This window comes from Arvicola amphibius, chromosome 4, assembly GCF_903992535.2.
Source record: "Arvicola amphibius chromosome 4, mArvAmp1.2, whole genome shotgun sequence".
Lineage (NCBI taxonomy): Eukaryota > Metazoa > Chordata > Mammalia > Rodentia > Cricetidae > Arvicola > Arvicola amphibius.
The window spans coordinates 95,699,979-95,717,720 of record NC_052050.1 but is presented as its reverse complement, the minus strand read 5'-3'; the positions used below and the strand labels follow the sequence as shown (position 1 = coordinate 95,717,720).

Below are 17,742 nucleotides of genomic sequence, written 5' to 3'. Positions count from 1 at the left end.
CCCAAACACCTTAACCCCGGTAGCTTCGTGGTCAGCATATAATTCATTTACATAATATAGCACTCTGGATATGGCCCTAAATCGGTTTTTATTCATATCTAGCCTCTCTCTAGATCAACCACAAAAACTTCTACAGCCAGCGACTGAACTACGAGAACCTTCAGAAACCAAAGACCCACAATATTAAAATACACAGAACAAAATATCTGAGGTATAAGATAAAAAATGTAATTTTTTTCCTCTTTTTATTTTTAGTTGTTTTCTTTGAGTTGCTAAAATGATGTCCTACTGCGTGTGTTGCAACACTCAGGCCTCGGGAAGCTTTCTCTCTCCCCACACTGGAAGGTTGTTTTTGTTTGTGTTTGTTTGTTTGTTTGCTATGATTTGTCATTTAATATGGAGCAAAGCGGTTGTATCCCCCTCGGTATATACTAGCCTGCAATGAAGAAAGAACGAGACCCACATCATCAGCATGGCTCCTAGTCTTGGCATCAGTCAAGGGCGCAAAAGCATTCTGAAACAAAGCAATTTGAGGGGTGTGGTTTTTTACATGTTTCCTTTTGTAACATGTGGATCATCAAAAAGACTAATGTTAAAAAAAAAATAGACACTCAAAACCAACCAAAATAGAGGGCATCCCCTTCCCCATTCCAGGACCTATTCAGAAAGCTAATTGGTATATGGTCAGTCCTGACCTCTTCCAGCAACTCCTTACGGAGAACAAATCCCCAGGAAACTGAGTGGGTCCACGGGTCCTACTAGCAATGAGGACTCCAGTGTACAGACGGGACGGTGGATGGATAGGCTCTGGCTCATTTTACTGGATTGTTTCCTTGGTGAATGGATGGATTGACCGATACGGTGCTCCACTGGGAGAAGTTCTAACTACAGTCAGTGATGAGTCTAGACGGTTTGTTGGATGTAGGGATTCCGTTCTCCTTTCCTCCCTTTCCTCAAAAGGCCTAGGTGTTGAAATGGAGTTGTTGAATGCCACATTGAAGAAAAGAGAAGGGGGGAGGGGATCTGGCCAGGAACTTTTGGGTTCTGATGTTGTGGTGGGGGTGGAAGAGGGGCACTGCTGGGTGTGGTTAAGCTTGTGTCGACGTAGAAGAGTAGAATTTTCTAATCCTGCTTGGGCTTTTATGACCCAGGGTCCAGGGACCTGTCTGACCAGAGCTTTCTATGGCTATGAGGTGACCCTTAACCATTTCTTTTTGCTAAAAGTATTGGCGATTCCAATGAATGCCTGTGGGGCTGATTTCTTAGGAAGAGGACTGGTATTCTTGACTCAAGCAGAAGACTGCATGCCAAAGCGCTGTACTGATCGCATAGGCTCTCAGCGATGGGCACGTCTTACTGGACTCAAGAGTTTTAGTGCATAGAAGTTTGAACAAGTACAGGCAAATTCACCCCACCCTTGCCCCCCACGTTGCCCTCCCCTTGCCCTTCCCAAAACAAAAATAAAATCCCAGACTTCCCGCCCCACCCAAGGAAAAAAAAATAAAAACAAGACAACCCCCAAAGCCAGCTGATTCCTTAATTTCTTATATACTAGGCACACACACAAAGTGTGCCCCACTCTCTACTTTCTCTCCTGGGCGACTATGACTTTAAACATGAATTGTAAAAGGGGAGGAGAGGCAGGCAGATTCTCAGCTGCCTGACAGCAGAGGCCTGGAAGAGTGCAGCTTAGCTCCTCTGAAGTCTGTGCTGGGGCTGGAACCTTGGGGCTATGTGAATGAGCAGCACGGGAGGGAAGGGAAAAAAAAGAAAAAAAAAGTTCTGCATTGACACTGCATTCCGTTAGTGATGGATTTAATTATCAAAATGACTAATTATTCCATTAAGGTAAGTGCTCGCTAGGTGAGACTTGCAAAATTAGAAATATAATAACTTACATGCACTACATTGCCAAGAAATTAAGACATTTATCAAGTTTACTGGGAGGATTAATGTGGCATTTTAGCTGCTGTTAGCACAAGAGACAAATTCAATTAAGGGAAAGTGAGAGGACTTCAACCATCAGCCCATACTGAGGCCCCAGCTGGGGGTGGAAGGGCAGGGAGGAAGGGAGGAAGAGCAGAGGGCAAGGAGGAATTGCTACTCACCATGGCACCAACGCCGTAGGTGGGGGCTGGAGCAAGTGTGTGGTGGTAGGGGTCGGCAGCATAAACTCGTCCGTAACTGCAAAGGAAGAAGAGGTGAGACTGGTCCATCACATAGGGTTCCCATACTACCAAGACATCGTGAAGGAGCTGTACTCATCCTAAACCATGAAACATCCCCACTCTGCCACAGGATACGAAGCAGCTCAGTCTGAGCATGGTGGTCCATTTAACACAGCTGGTCATACAGACGTATTCCACATAGTCATGTGCAAGCTAATGACAGGGACCCATTCTGAGAAGCGCAGCATTGTAAGATCTTGTCTTTGAAATATCATAAAGTACATTTACACAAACCAAGAAAACCTTGGTGGTGAAATACCAGGGAACCATGGTCATAGGTGTGGCATGGACTGTAAGCACATACACATGCGCGTGCACGCGTACGTGCACACACACACACACACACACACCACACCACACTTTCACATTCTCCCCCACTGTGATAAAGTTACTTCAGAGTCTGAGGCAGACAGGAAGCAAACACTAGAGAGACTGTTCTTAAGAATTCCAGTGTCCCAGACAGAATTTAGTGCTCAACAGTAGATGGGTGGATGAAGGTCTTTTCATCTAGTTTGACTGTCACCAAGCAAATGGGTTCTGGCACATCAGAAAGAGTGCAGAGATCTGTCGGTGCAGTTCCTGTCCAGGACTTCCTGCAGATTGCCAAGTAGCGGCTGTACTCAGGTGAGACACCAGGAAAGGTCTGTCGGGGCTCCCTGGGTCAAACAGAAATCATAGCCTGGTTTGGTTTTGATCTTAGCATCCCAGTATCGCATTTGTCCTTGGCCCAGTTCTTGAGATAGGAATATTTGGAGCAGCGTATTTTAGTCATACTTTCTGAACTTTTGACTTCTCTTCTATCTCTATTGTCTTTCTTCCTCAACTACTGTAGCTTCAAGGGCTCGCATTAAATGAAAACAAACAAGGGACAGAAGCAAGTGTCCTGGGTGTTCAGTGAATTTCTAGATTGGAACACTACACACATGTTGAGTTTATTTCATATGTTGTATGGTGGACAGAACTGGAGGGAACTGTGGAACCTCTCAGGGTGACATGCATACTTGATTCACAATATGTCCTTGCTTGTTTGACAACCCTCCCCAGACACTTTTCTGGAGATGGTTTGAACAGTGAGATGTTGATACTAATCAAAGATCAGATGCAATCTGAGGATAGGATAGAATAGAATAGAATAGAATAGAATAGAATAGAATAGAATAGAATAGAATAGAATAGAATAGAATAGAATAGAATAGCATAGGAGGATAGGCTGGGCTGGGATGGGACAGGATACGTGACGATAGCATGTGGTTTTACTTTATTGATTTGTATTGTTTCTTAATATTTCACCTGGCAAATCTGCTTATGTTAGCAGAAGACACAGAACAGAATTCCTAGGGCATGTGCTAAGTGCCAACTCACAGAGTTCCTCACCGCGGGTGTAAAGATGGAAATTTAGAACAATTTGTATCTAATCTTGAGAATAGTTTTCCTGGAGCAATACTGGACACTTTGGACTGGGGCCGTAGTTTACTCGGTCAAGTGCTTGTTTTGCAAACATGAGGACCAGAGTCAGAGCTCCCAAATCCATATTTTCAAAAACGCGATGTGTGGTGGCACTGGAAAGGTAGAGACAGGTGGGTCGCTGGGACTCAGTGGCCAGCCAGTCTAGGTTATTGACAAGGTCCAGGCCAGTGAGAAATTCTCAAAAAAAAGAAAAAAGAAAAAAAAATCTCACCCTCCCACAAAAAAGTATGGGATGTCTTAAGGAATGGCACCTGAGGTTGTCCTATGGTCTCTATACACAGGCACATATGTGTATCTGTGCACATATACATATATGTGTGTCTATGCACATACACAAAAGAGTCCAGTTTTGGGGAACCAGCTGAATGAATTGAGTGAAAACACAGCTTTCATCTTCGATTCTGCTCTAATCATTTTGGGGCTCTGATACTGGGCATAGCTTCAACCTTTGCAGAAAACTCGAAGTAACAATTGGGCAAACACTCTCTTCCAAGGCTGAAGAAAATACAGCAGCCCCAAACTGCTCCTCCCAAATGAGAAGGCACTTGTTCCCCTCAGGGTGACCTCTGCCTTCAGAATACCATGGTTTTTTAATGATTAATAAATTTCATTTCCAGGGAGGAAAAGGGACCCTGTCAGCTCTAACAGAGAGCAAGAAACTTCTCTTCAGATGCTAATCTCTAGACACGCCCTTGTGTGACACCACAATTTAGACACAAGGTTATTGGGGACTAGAGTACTGTTTCTTCAGCAGAGATGCCAGGCATGTAGGAGCACCAGTGTCCTCAGAGCTGGCTAAGCACAGCCTGAACAAGAAGCAGCAGTTTCCAGAGACCTCTGCAAGCATGAAGGAGACACTTCTATAGCTGCTGTGTTAGGATCTGACCTGGGATGAGGTTATCTTTCACATCATTTCTGGGAAAACTGGAAAAGATGTAATCAGCCTTTGAGATTCTCCTGGACCTAATTCCAGCAAACCAGCTATCTTAAGGGAATATGAATTTGCTCATTGCATTCCACATATCACTACCCTGAGAGAAGACACCAATGTTACATCAGATCAAACTTAGCCACCTTTGCCCAACTCTAATCCTTTCCAATCAAAAACCATTTACAGTTCTCAGATCCATGTAATCTGTTCATCCATCCTTTCATCAATCCATCTATCCATTTCTCTACTTAATTAAATGTAAATATATATAAATTGTATCATCTCATCATTTTTCTGCTCAGAATCCTTTAAGTGATTTCCTGTGGATTCTAGGACCATATCTTTTCTTCCTCTTTCAGTCCTTAAGTTATTCCTATATAGTCCATGGTCTCTGTGTTCTAGGCACTGGTCTCCTAGTCCACAGACACGGGCAAACCGTGCCTTGGGACCTGAGGTATTCACTCTTCTTCCCCTGGAACCACGTCTTCTCAGCGTTTATGTTTGGGATTATGTCCAAATGCTGCCTCCTCCTCTGACCACCCTTTCTGAAAGCTACTTTCTATCCCTGTCCACGGTTAATGCCACATCTCTGATAATTTTATTTACTTTTCTACATGGTTGTTTATCTTTTCCCACTATGGTAAAAAAGGCCCGTGGGGCTGAGGCTATGTCTTTTTTGTGGATATGGCTATAGGGTGAGAGAGGAGCGAAGAGGAGAGAAGCAGGATTCTAAAGATGTTTGTAAGTATATTATGATTTTTTTAATTTAAAAATTATATATATAATTTATAATTTTATATGTGTATTGTGTAGTGTGTGTGAGTGTGTATGTAGGCATGTGTATGCCACTGTACATGTCTAAAGGTCAGAGGACAAAATGCTGCTTAGTTGAACCTCTCCTTCCACTGTGTAGGTCCTGGAACTTGAGCTCAGGTTATCAGGCCTATCGGCAAGCATCTATACTCATGGAGCTATTTGCCTTGGTTTTATAATTCCATCATTAGCATCTACCATTGTGTGTGTGTGTGTGTGTGTGTGTGTGTGTTTACTATTATCATTCTTCACATTATTGTTTTGCCTTCAAATCTTTCACTGAGCCATACTGACTTGGCTGGCTGACCACTGAGTTCTAGGAATCTGTCTGTTTCCATTCTCCAGTTCCCCGGTGTGAGGGTTACAGGTGCATGCAGCTATGCCTAACATTTTACACGTGCACTTCAGATTCAAACTTGGATCCTCACACTCACAAACCGAGCACACTTTTCTGACTCAGCTATCTCCCCACAACCACACTGCATATTCTACCAGTAGAGAGATCCTTTAGGATATACTACTGCTAAACATTCTGCTGGCCACTGACAGAAATTCAAAACTCTTCAAGATATGGAAAAACAAACAAACAAAAAAAAAACTGAGGGCTCTTGAAATGGAATGTGGAGCTTTGACCCCTGCTTGATTACAAACACGAGACAACTGGCTACAAAATCTAAATCCCTTTCTGAGAAACACACAGGATAATGGATGCCTCTCTTGTTGGCCACTTCATGATGCTTTACAGCCATAAGGGCTCAAGTTAGAACAAGGAGGCTACATGAGGCCTTAGGGAGAAAGCCAAGAATCTCCACATTCAAGTTCTGTTTTCATACTGTCCTTGTTCTTTTAAGTCAGGCAAGACTTCTGTCTCTCCCAGAGCCACATCTTTCGCTCTCCAAAATCGTGTGCATCTATTTGAGCTCTGCCAAGTTTGCATGGGAAATGCTCAAAATCCATTTTCAAAGCATCCAAACAGAATGAAAACATTAGGGTACAAGGCTTCTTATGTGGCCACTCACAAGATGGCCTCCCCCTGTTACTCATAATTTTGATGTCAGAGGCAACTGAAGGGTTCTATTCTAATATGCTCACAGGTAGTTCTAGCAATCAACTTAAAAATGCCATGGAATTAAGATCCATCTAACTTATAAGTTACAGCTGTAGCTTCAATTACTGTCCTTGAGCTCAAGGTTACATTGCAGTGAAGTGAACAATTCTTTTATTTGTTGAATGGGAAACAGGAACTTATGTTTTTATTTGTATGCATATGGATGGGCAGGGTGTGTTTGCATGCATATGTATTTGTACATGTGTGCTGATGCATCCACATGTAAATGCCAGGTGTTGATACAGGGCATACATGTGAAGACCAGAGGTTAATGTTAGGTATCTTCCTTGCTTGTTCTCCACTTTATTTACTGAGGCAGGATCTTTTGCTGACCCTGAGGGCTTGCAAATTTGGCTAGTCTAGCTAGCCAGCTTGCTTGTGGCAGGCTGCCACACCCATCCAGCTTCTATGTGAGGGCTGGGAATTTTTTCAGTCATCTGCATACTTGCATGGTAAGTGTTTTATCCACTGAGACATCTTCCGAACCCTGAATCCAGTGGTTTATTTTTTTTTCTCACAGTGTTTCTCTATAGCTCTGGCTATCCTGGAACTTGCTCTGTTGACCAGGCTGGCCATGAACTTAGAGATCCATCTGCCACAGCCTCCCAAGTAGTGGGACTAAAGGCATGCACCACCACTGTCTGGCACTCTGAATCAATATATTTTAAAAACTGTTATGCCAATTCTACTGAGACATATAGATAGTACTTATTATTGATGTTTTCAAAAATCTAGTTAAGACAAGCTGGGTGCTAATGAAATACGATGTGCTTGCGTGGGTAGCTCAGACAGCATTATAACAGTCTCACAGTTTCTTATAAGGATGTAGTAAGTACAGTGTAATTAATTTCACCCCTTTTCAATTAAGAATCTTTTATGATCTCTTTAGAGAAAGCGGGGAGAATCCCTGTGGGGCAGAAAGGTAGGTAAAGTGTGTTCACTTTGGAAATGAAGTTTCTGAGGTGGTGTGACCTTCCGAGCCAGTTCAGTTGTGCCAGAGAAGCACTGACTTGTGTTCCTATCCCTCCTGCAAGAAGAATGACAGCAGAGGGTACGTTCATATCAGCATGTTTCACTGAGACAGTGAGTGTACTCCACTCTGTATGGTGTCTCGAGGGACTATTGTACCCCTTTTCCTTAAAGCTGGACTATATAGTCTGTAGGTATTTAGGGAAATGACTCCAAGCTTAATCACATACATATTGCACAGGTGTGAGGGCCCAGAAGCTGGGGTTAGTGGAGCTTCTCACTCACCTTCCAATGGAGAGCTAACAAAGTCTACAAAGCTTGTTGGCCCATACCCCCACCCACTTTGGCGAGACTCTCTGAGACAATGTGGAAGGAGGAGATGGAGGCTTTTATACCATCCAGGTATGCATTCTATTTGATCATTCTCATCTGGTGAATTCTAAGGACTTTGCCAAACGAAGGTGAGAAGATTCAAAGAAAAGCTTGTTGCCTCCCTTTATTGCTGGCAGAAGGCTCTGGCGAACTATAACTTCCTCCCATGCAGAGGGGAATACATTCAGAACACATAGAATCCTGAACAAGTGGGTGCTTGTTTGGGCCACACCCCCTGTTCTCCCCAGGGACTGGAAGGGGGAAGGAGCTGTAGCGAGCATAAGGGGAAGGAATAGCACTCGAAAGGCACACGGCCTTTAGGGACTTCTGTCTCCTATAGCTGGTGTTAATTCCTTCCTTGACTCTGGCCATCCATTTTCCAGAGCAGGTGTAATGAGCATTATGCTTTTCAAATCAACCAGGTGCTATTCTCACCTCCAAAATCAAGAGAGCACACAAAAGCCTACCAACAAACAGAGCAAGGTCTTAGAGACTTCAACATGGAGGTATTTGCTCAGCAATCTCTGGTAATTTTGCAGATACAGACTCTCATAAACCCCAAGGCTCTCTCTGAGCTCAGAATGGGACAAACTTCTTTAAAAGACTCAAGAAATATTGCTTGGGTTAGGTTAGCCTGAAAGACCATCTATGGACAGTCTCTCAAGTCCCTGGGCTGGACCATGTTGACCTATTTCTGAAATGAATGAGCATCCTTTTCCTTCCATGTAATTAAATATCTACCAGACAACCCAGGAGAAAAATTTCCCCTGGCCAATGCTGGATTCCTCTACTTTCTGACTTTTAAGCTGAGGATGAGGCAAGATGTTCCATGTGGAGCAGGTTTTGAAACATGCTGGTTTCCATGTCTCTCTGACAAAGCTGGACATCCACAGAGGAAAGGGAGGAAGTACTAGCCAGTTTCTCCCATGAGTTCAGCGCATCCTGACTATTCACCTCACAGTGCTCAGGAAGCAGAGAGGACTGTGCCTATGGCAGTCGCTTCTCTCTTTCCTTCTCATTCTATCTGCATTGCCAGCCTATAGGGATGGTGTTTTATACATTTAGGGTGGGCATTTTTCCCCTTAGCTAATGCCCCAATGGAACACCCTCACATGTACTTTCAGAGGTGCTTCCTTATAATCTTCTAGGGGATTCCAAACCAGGTTAAGTTGACAATGAAGATGAACCATGCTAGGTTCATAGTAGCCCCTATTTGTTTGGGACAGATCTTTCAGAGGCAATCACATAGGTCTGTAGCATCCTTACTGAAAGATTTAATTACCAGCACCATAAATCATACAGCCTGGTTTTCTGCAATAGGATCTTCCTGAAAATATTAAGATGACAATTGCTTTTGTGCTTTGAAAAGAATTCAAAGGGCCACAGTTAATCCTGGGAATGCTTCTGTTCACTTTCTTGTGAAGTGACCAACTGAAGTCTGAGTATCAGGTCTCAAAATATTTCCCTACAATAATACTTGCAAAGACTTATTTATAAATCATGGACAAGGCACCACCCTTTAATTTACCCTAAAAGCTATAGATTAGGAGAACTAAACCAGACCCCAAGTGCAAAACAGCTGGATGCATCAAGCACTCTAATGAATACACAAGTAGAGATGGAAGACAACTCAATTCATCTTCACAAGGCTCTGTCTGGTTTTTCAGATTTGAAGTAAGTGGAATTGAGCAGTAGCTAAGAATCCATAGGCTTCAACTCCCTAGAGTAGTCTGTCTCTGCTACTCCTTTGCTAAATCAAGGTGGGAATCCTGACAGTACGGAGCGTCCAGCTGTAGTGGGGATGAGGTGAGGGTGATGGCTTGTGAGCTGCCAAACAGACATCAGTTACAAGCTGAGAGTGCTATACATGATGCCCTCTGTCTCTTGGCTCTGAGATGGGGTTACATATCTGAGAGCTGCCCCTGGGTTGGGCCAACCACAGCTCAGGGCTCAAAGTCAAGCTAGTAAAGGACCCACATCCAGAAAACTCTTCAGTATTCTCCTTACTACCAGATAGAAAAGACTTCCCAGCTCTGCGCGGAACTCAGCTGTGGAGCTGCCTGGAAGAGCTTGCTAGAAAGCTGATATTCACACTCCCTTTTAAGACCCAGGAATCCAATGCCTAGGGTGAGGGTGGTGAGGTGGGGGTACTGAATGGGCTCACACTCTGAATTTAATAATGATACTTCTTTCTTAAATTTTTGCTGCTGTCACCTTTTATTTAGGTAATCTTAGAGTTATCTATATATCTCTAAATTTACCAGGTAAATGGCTAAGGACATTTTGTTTTTATGAGTATGTTTTATTGTTATTGCATGCCACACGCCTGGAACAGTGCCTCAAATACAGTAAACTCACAATAAACAGGATATTATTTTTACTAAGTACCTTTGCTTACATGTCCCTTCTGCATTTGGTACTTCTAGCAAAATACACATCACATTCCATTGGAAACAATACCAAATAACCACAAATCAGTTTTCTTTGTGACAACTTTGCTGAGCAATCAGAACACTCGGATGCAGGAGGACAATTAGAGGGAGCATGCTGAAAGATCCATTAGAGGAATGGCCAATTTAGCAATTTCTTCTAAATATTATCTGAAAGTTTATTCCAAGTGTGAGCATGCTTGTAGGCTCAAGGGTAATAAAGGAAGGAAACAGTGCTCACACTCAACGTGGTACCCTAGATGTGCCAAATACTGCTTCACTGTTTAAGAGACCTGCCGCACAGTGGAAGGCTCCAATGGCTTTTGCTACTTTCATTTAGCTGGGATTTTTCAGAGACACCTACTGGGGTATCATAAGCATTAGAATCTGGGGCTGCTTTTCTGTATTAGTTCTGGTGCTTGAAATCAGCTCTTCATGATTGTACAGCAAGAACTTTACTGACTGAGCCCGTTCTCTAGCTTCTATTGTGATAAATGTGTGTGTGTGTGTGTTTATACACTCATACATATACATGTGTATATATCCTAGCACACAGAATTCATTCAATAATAGTAAGTTATTGAAGCATCCTGAAGTAGGGTCCATAAAAGAGACAGCTGTTACAGGGACAAAGGACTTAATGCAACAGTCCACACTAGGAAATGACTCTCATACCTCAGTAGAGGAAGAGAGAATGTTGGGATGGTCAGTATTGATTGTCAAGTTGACAAGGACTACCACCATCTAGGAGACAAACCTCTGGCACATCTGTGAGGAAGATTCTAGATTGATTTGCTCAAGGAGGAAGATCCACACTGAAGATAGGTGATTTTATCCCCCATGGATGGAGTCCTAGACTCAATAAAAAGAGTAAAGCATTCATTACTCTATGCTTCTTGAGTGTAGATGCAGTGTGACCCACTGCCTCAGTCTCCTGCCACTGTGCCTGCCCCACCATGGTGGATGGTGCCTTCAAGCTGGGAGCCCAAATCAAACCTTTCTCTCCTTAAGTTGCTTTGGAGGGGCATTTTGTCACAGATGGAAGAAAGGTGACTGTAATCTAGGAGTCACATTTAGTATGGACTGGACTTGTGTTTCTCAGACCTACCAGTACGTCCTGCTTATCCTCTTATCGAGTATTGTTCAAAACCGAACATTCCTCAGCATTCCGAGGCCAAGTGTCACTGGCAGCTGCCACCACCGCTCTCTGTACTTTCAAGAATCTCTGTAGAGGTTTTTATCCCCCTGTTCTTATCACAGACCTTTCTGGTCTCTGTCAAGATCTCTAACTGACTGTGCTAAATAATGAGATCAAAATGAGACCCCCCCAGTGATTATGGAAAATGGCAGACGGTTTCACAGCCCTCTAATCTAGTCTTACCTTGTCTGTGCTGCCCTCTGCGCTCCTACGATATCTCTAAGATATGCTGCTCTGAGCACCCTGGACATTTTGCTCCTGAAACTGTAAGCATGCCTAATTGCATGGCCTCTGTCCTGGTTGCCCTGTGCAACCTGATGAAATTTCAGTTGCAAACTCCGGGGTGCTGGTTAGTTACGAGTGTTAATGTGTTGCCACTTAGACTCTCGAGAAGAAAGTCTCAGTTGACTGTCTTTATCAGGATGCGCTATGGACATGTTTGGGGTAGCAAGACCTAGCCCATTGTGGGCAGTACCATTACCTGATCTGGGTCCTGACCTACACAGAGCTGAAGCAAGCCGGATGAGAGCAGGAGTACAGCACGTATCATTGTATCTTTCTTGCCAATGGAGTGATGTGACTGGATATTTGAGTTCCTGCCTTGCTGTGTCCCAAGAGAAGGACTGTAGTTTAGAACCACAAACAGAATAGACCCTTTCTACCTTAGGTGGATTTCTGTTGGTTGTTTTTTTTTTTTTTTTTTTTTTTTCACAGCAACAGAAATGAAACACTTGGTTCATCCCTTGACTAGATTTGAGTGTCTTCACAGTGCCACCCGAGCACCCGAGTCTAGAAAGTGTCACTGATCATGGAAGCTAAAGCTGCATAGTATCTTAAAGTTCTTCTCCCCTGCTACTTTTTTATTAACTAGAGATGTTGCAACTCTTTTAAATTTATTTTTATTACATTTTAATTTTTATTTTGTGTTCATGCATATATGTATATGTATGGGTTTGCATGTGTCATGACAGGTATGTGGAGCTCATAGGGCATCTTTGGGGAATTGGTTCTTTCCTACCATATAGGCCCTGGGAATTAAATTCAAATGATCAGGTTTGATGGCAAGCACCTTTAATCACTGAGTTGTCTTGTTGGCTCCAGCCCAACTTTATATATAGGCTATATATGTTTTGTTCATCTATTTTTTCGTCTATATGATTTGTGGTATGCTCTCCATTAGAATAAAAATTTATCTGTGGATGGCTCATCCTGAATTATTTAATGCTGTGACCTCAGGAGTTAGATGCAGTCCCTGAATGTGACATAGCTCTGTAGCTACTAAGACTTGAAAGAATCATAGTCATTAAGTAACTTGGTTTTCAGCTATGTTCTCACCTAACACCCATCTTGTTCTGCTACAGTCACTAGTTTATCCTGGAAGTGTTCTCATGAATCACAGAGGCAGGGGGTTTTCCCAGAAGGAAAAATCATCCCCAGCACGCTTTACACCTCCTGCTGCCTCCAAACTATGAAAGGTTCTTGATGTTATATGGTAATAGATGGTTCAAGGGGGGTAGGTCGATGCAACAGTTAGCTCTATACCCTGCTGCTAAAGGGACAGTCTCTAGTTGCTCCCTTCAAAAGTGACCAACTCAAATATTGCAAATTTGGAATCACAGAATAAGAAAATTGTTGTTCCCACAGACAGTCTCCCAGAGAGTTATGTGGATGGGTAACTACCCCATGCAGCTAGCAAAAGCGGAGTCAGTGTGAGGGCATCCTCTGCAAAATATGTGCCCTTTGCCTTGGGGAGCTCAAGCCCCAGCTCATGACCTGCCTTTGTGGATGCCAAGGATCTCAGCACCACTAAGCCACAAACTGCCTGCTCATGTCTCCCACCGTCTATAGCCATTCCCAAAACCCATCCTTTTAAGAATTTTTATAAAATCCAGCAAGCCTTACAAAGCAAGATTTTAAGAATCTTGATTTTTTTTTAAAAAAAAATTCAATGTAGTGGATCAAGCTCAGAGGTTTATTCCTTCTAGGCATGTTTTCTACCACCAAGCTCATCCTCAGTCTAGCTCACTGATAAGTTTCTCCTCTTAAGAAAAAGGGAAGTGCCTGTTACTGAACTCTGGTTGTTGATAGAGACCAGGATGCAACAGACTTGGTGCCCGTGGTACTGCAAGTGGGGGTCCTTACAGGTGGGCTGTGAGGATATACGTGCAGTGGGATTTTGCAGCTTCCAAGGGAAGATCTCTTAGAAGACATTAATTTCATTGCTGTTCTGAGTTTTCATTTTGGCTCTGTATGGGAAGTAAGCTATCTGCAAGGGAATCGGATTAATATGGGTATCTTTTTCTTCCTGCTTGATTTAAAACTTCCAGTTCAAATGAGACCTTATGAAGCACACAACACATTATTAATATGGCCATCAGAGCAACAATGGCATCTTTGAAATGTAATCCATTTAGCAATTCATTAAGAATTTACTGAGCAGTTCTCCAAGAGAAGACAGGATATGGGGAGAGCTGAGATGTATTCATGCAAGCATTACATGTTGCTTCTTTAGGTTGCATGTGGACCACTTGATAACCTTACAGGGTTTGTCAGATCATGGGATGGAATTAATATCTTTGATAATGTCTTTGATAATGTCAGTTTCCAGTTTTTATCTATGATGTCAAAATACAATCTGAGATGCATGAGTCTGGAATACACGTGAAATGTAACACCACACACCCACAGACAGCAGTCCTTCACATGCTAAACCACCAACCTTCCCAACCCCATTCTCGTCCTATCCCATCTCCTTTCCGTTGCTCCACTCTGGAACTGTTAAGTTATCCCAGTTGGTATCCCAGAAAACTATTTCTCACCCTGTCACTCTCAGAAACGCAATTAACAGGCCACCTTCCATTGGAAGGCCTTAGTGTGGTATCAGCTATAGCAGCACCTCTAACTGGGAGGAGCAGAGATGTGAACTTAGAGACGGGGAGGAGAGAGCAGCATTAGCAAAGGAGCTTTGTGTAAACAGAGTAAGCAGTTGCGTTAGAAAATGGGCTTGTGTAACTCTTGGAATAAAACCTCAACCCCATTTTATAAAACGCAGAGAATGCCTTTCTAAATGACCCATGTGCGGAGTCCTGTGTGGCCTTGTCAGAAGCATGTTCCTAGCTAGCTCTGTCCTTCCCTTCATTCATTTTCTCCTAGGACTCGGAACAGGGCCTGAAACATTCTTAGTACTTCGCACCTTTGATTACTACTCCATTGATAAAAAGTGACTGGCAACAGATGCACGCTGTGTGTGTAAGGCTGGGTGGTATGTTTGCTTTCAAGCATCATGTGACATGCTTGGTTATGGCTGTTACATCCACTTTCCTTGGTCAAAAGCATCCCATTGGCAAGACTGCCTAGTGATTATCTGAGGTAGTTTAGGCTTTAGCCCTCTGCACACACATACAAAAAAAGAATGAGAAGAGAAAAGAAGAGAAGAGAAGGGGGAAGGGGAGAGAGATCTAGTCTTCATTAAGGGATCTTGGCATTTAGTCCAGTAATTCCAAATCTAACTGTTCTGAACCACATCAAAGCAAAATGACAGGGATTATTTTGATGAACATATCATGCAACTAGGTAATTTCTATTTACCAAGGTCCTGGCTTTGGTAATAAAATGAACCCTCCTTTCCTTAAGCCCTGATACTTGAGCATATGTTGAAGGAAGGAAGCAGAGGCTCCTTAGCTAACAAAAGGAAGATCCCTGTCTTATAAGACAGACATAATTTTATTTCCTAACTCACTGGCTTCATGGATGCAGTCTCTTATGGCCAGTAACATTCTATAAAGATCCAAATAATTCCCATTTCAACCTCTGTGAACATAGATACAATGTGTCAAAAAGCATGGAAGTCACGTTCTGTCCCTAAGCTCCCTTGGTCAGCATTTTACAATAAGAATACTGATTATTCCATGAATTTTATTGTGAATTTGTTCACCACAAGTGTTAGCCTTCTGAACCACGTATTAAAATCAGAAATACAAACATCAGAGTTAGCAAAATGCCTCATGTATTTTTCATGTGGTAGGTCCTAAAAGCTTCAGCTACACTCAAACGTATATGGTCTCTTTCGCTCTTTATGAAAACTAAACTTACTATAGTGACTAACTGCGGCATGTGAGGAAGATAAAAAGAAAAAAAAGGATATTGAGACTCAGATGGGAGCATCAGGAAGTAGGAATGTCTGTTACCTGCAGAGGTGTTACAAGAAATTTCATCTGTTGCAACGAAGACGAACTGATTTCTGGAAGAGAAGATAAAATTCACAATACTGCTCACTCAGGGGGAAACGTGCTCTCTGGCAATTGGTTCCATGTGCACAGGTGAAGGGCGGGGAAGGGGCTGCGTCTGCATGGGTGTGGCAGGGAAATGTGCTGATGGACTGTGGATTTGGAAAGCTTGGAAAGATCACAAAACAGGCATGCGGGACCACTTTAATGAAACCATGAGGGCATCGGGATGTGGGCGTGTTCAAGCTATCATTGTGCCAGGGCATTAATATTGCGTGTTACCGAAACATGCCAGGGTATATAGCTAAGGCCAAGCTATTTCAAGTTGTGCTTACAAAGGTTTTTGTATGCTAAATATATTAAAACTTTTTAAAAATAAATCTATGATTAGGAAAAGGAGTGTACTAACTAGAAAGCCATAAACTCCATATATTATAAAGCACTATTCAAAGCTGTTTTTAAAAGGAAAGAAAAAGATACTTTCATTATAGAAGAGAACATTATATGGAATCAGGTTATGGATAATAATTTCTTATCAAACTAAGCTTGCTATATGAAGACAAAAAGCTCGCCAAGTGAAACAACACCTATCTTTCCAAATTATCCTTTTAGCTGGGGCATGCATGTGCATACCACGATGCACACACGGGAGTCAGAGGACAACCTTGGTATTGGTCCTTGCTCTCCATCTTAGTTGAGACAGCATCTCCTGTTATTTCTAGCCATGTACACCCGGCTACTGGCCCATGACTTTTCAGGCATTCTCCTGCCTTCCACTGTAGGAGTGTTGTAATTACAGACACACACCACCATGTCTGGCTTTAACTGGGTCCTTGAAAGATTTGAACTCAGGTCCTTACAGCTACACAGCAAATGCTCTACCCACTGAACAATCTCCACTTCTCTCAAGTTATTTTGTAAAGAGGCATATTGGAAAGAAAATTTTTAAAAAATGGAAAATGCTGTTTTGCTTTGGTTTTCTAAATCCAGACGATAAAATCCCCTTAAGGTATTTTCAGTGGTGGCAATTCCACAGTGTAGGGTGTTTGAATGCAGAGGTACTGTTGATTTCCCTAGAAATATGAATATCTATACTGTGCCTGTTAGAATGGCTTGTTGATATTGGCTAGGGTCTTAAATGCCTTAAAAAACCCCAGAGAGGTGCTGGGTTCTCATTTTTTAGAATTTTTACTGTGCACAGGGATCAAGAACCCAGATAAATGCATTTCTGGGAGAGTCTTAGTATGATTGCTTTTGTTCCAATGTTTCAAAACGATCCAGCATGAGCATTTCATAAGACATCTTAGGAGAGCCTTACAGTCCCAGGTGGTGCACCTTTGAATGTAAACAGAGATGCCTCGCAAATGTTCCCTGGAACTTAACATTCGGTTGAAAATTCTAGTTGCTTCTAAACCAATAAAATCCTAACAAAATTATACATGCTCTGAGAATACTGTCTTCTATAAATCAAAAGTCAAAACTCAGTTCATTTGTCACCTATCTTAAAACAATAAAAGTTAGTTTTGCTGGATCTTTGCTACATTTTTATTATGTTCCAAACTTTTTGAAACAGAGAAACTATTGGGTTTCACATTCTCTAGGTTTGAGGAGCAAATAGAATTGATAAATCTGAAAATGAAAGATATGGGTGATGTGGAATTTGATTTAAGGGGTAGTGAGATTTGGCATGCCAAACCTGCAGGTAGAGTATTCCCAGCATGCATCAGACAAGCACTTAGCAGGACCTCTGTTCACAAGGTGCCCATAACAAGAGCTCAGCCATAACTGAACATGGCAGCTTTGCCCAATCACAGGGTGGGCCCTTAGAAGAGGCATTCCCATATTCACGATGTGTGTGAGCTCTCCCTGACTCTGCTCCTCAGTTTTATAAGACGCTGCAAACTTGTATGTTGCTTCTACATGACTCCCTTCTGAGGAATAGCCTATATAACTATTGATAACCTTGAACTGATCCCCCCTCCTCCACATCCAACATGTTAC

The 17,742-nt window shown here is 42.5% G+C and overlaps 1 protein-coding gene across 8 annotated transcripts in view; it reads right to left on the bottom strand.

Moving 5' to 3' along the window:
• Positions 1-391: 391 nt before the first annotated feature.
• Positions 392-17,742, bottom strand: part of Rbfox1 (RNA binding fox-1 homolog 1) — a 365,001-nt gene continuing 347,650 nt past the window's right edge. For 3 of the 8 annotated variants that reach the window (XM_038326058.1, XM_038326060.1, XM_038326061.1), the window contains 2 exons: positions 2,109-2,184; positions 392-436 (listed from right to left, as the gene is read on the bottom strand). In XM_038326058.1, the coding sequence (XP_038181986.1) occupies positions 392-436; positions 2,109-2,184 (121 nt within the window). Of the gene's footprint in view, positions 515-1,582; positions 1,731-2,108; positions 2,185-15,702; positions 15,756-17,742 lie in introns of those variants that run through there. The other 5 variants (XM_038326053.1, XM_038326056.1, XM_038326055.1 and 2 more) reach the window with 3 other exon arrangements.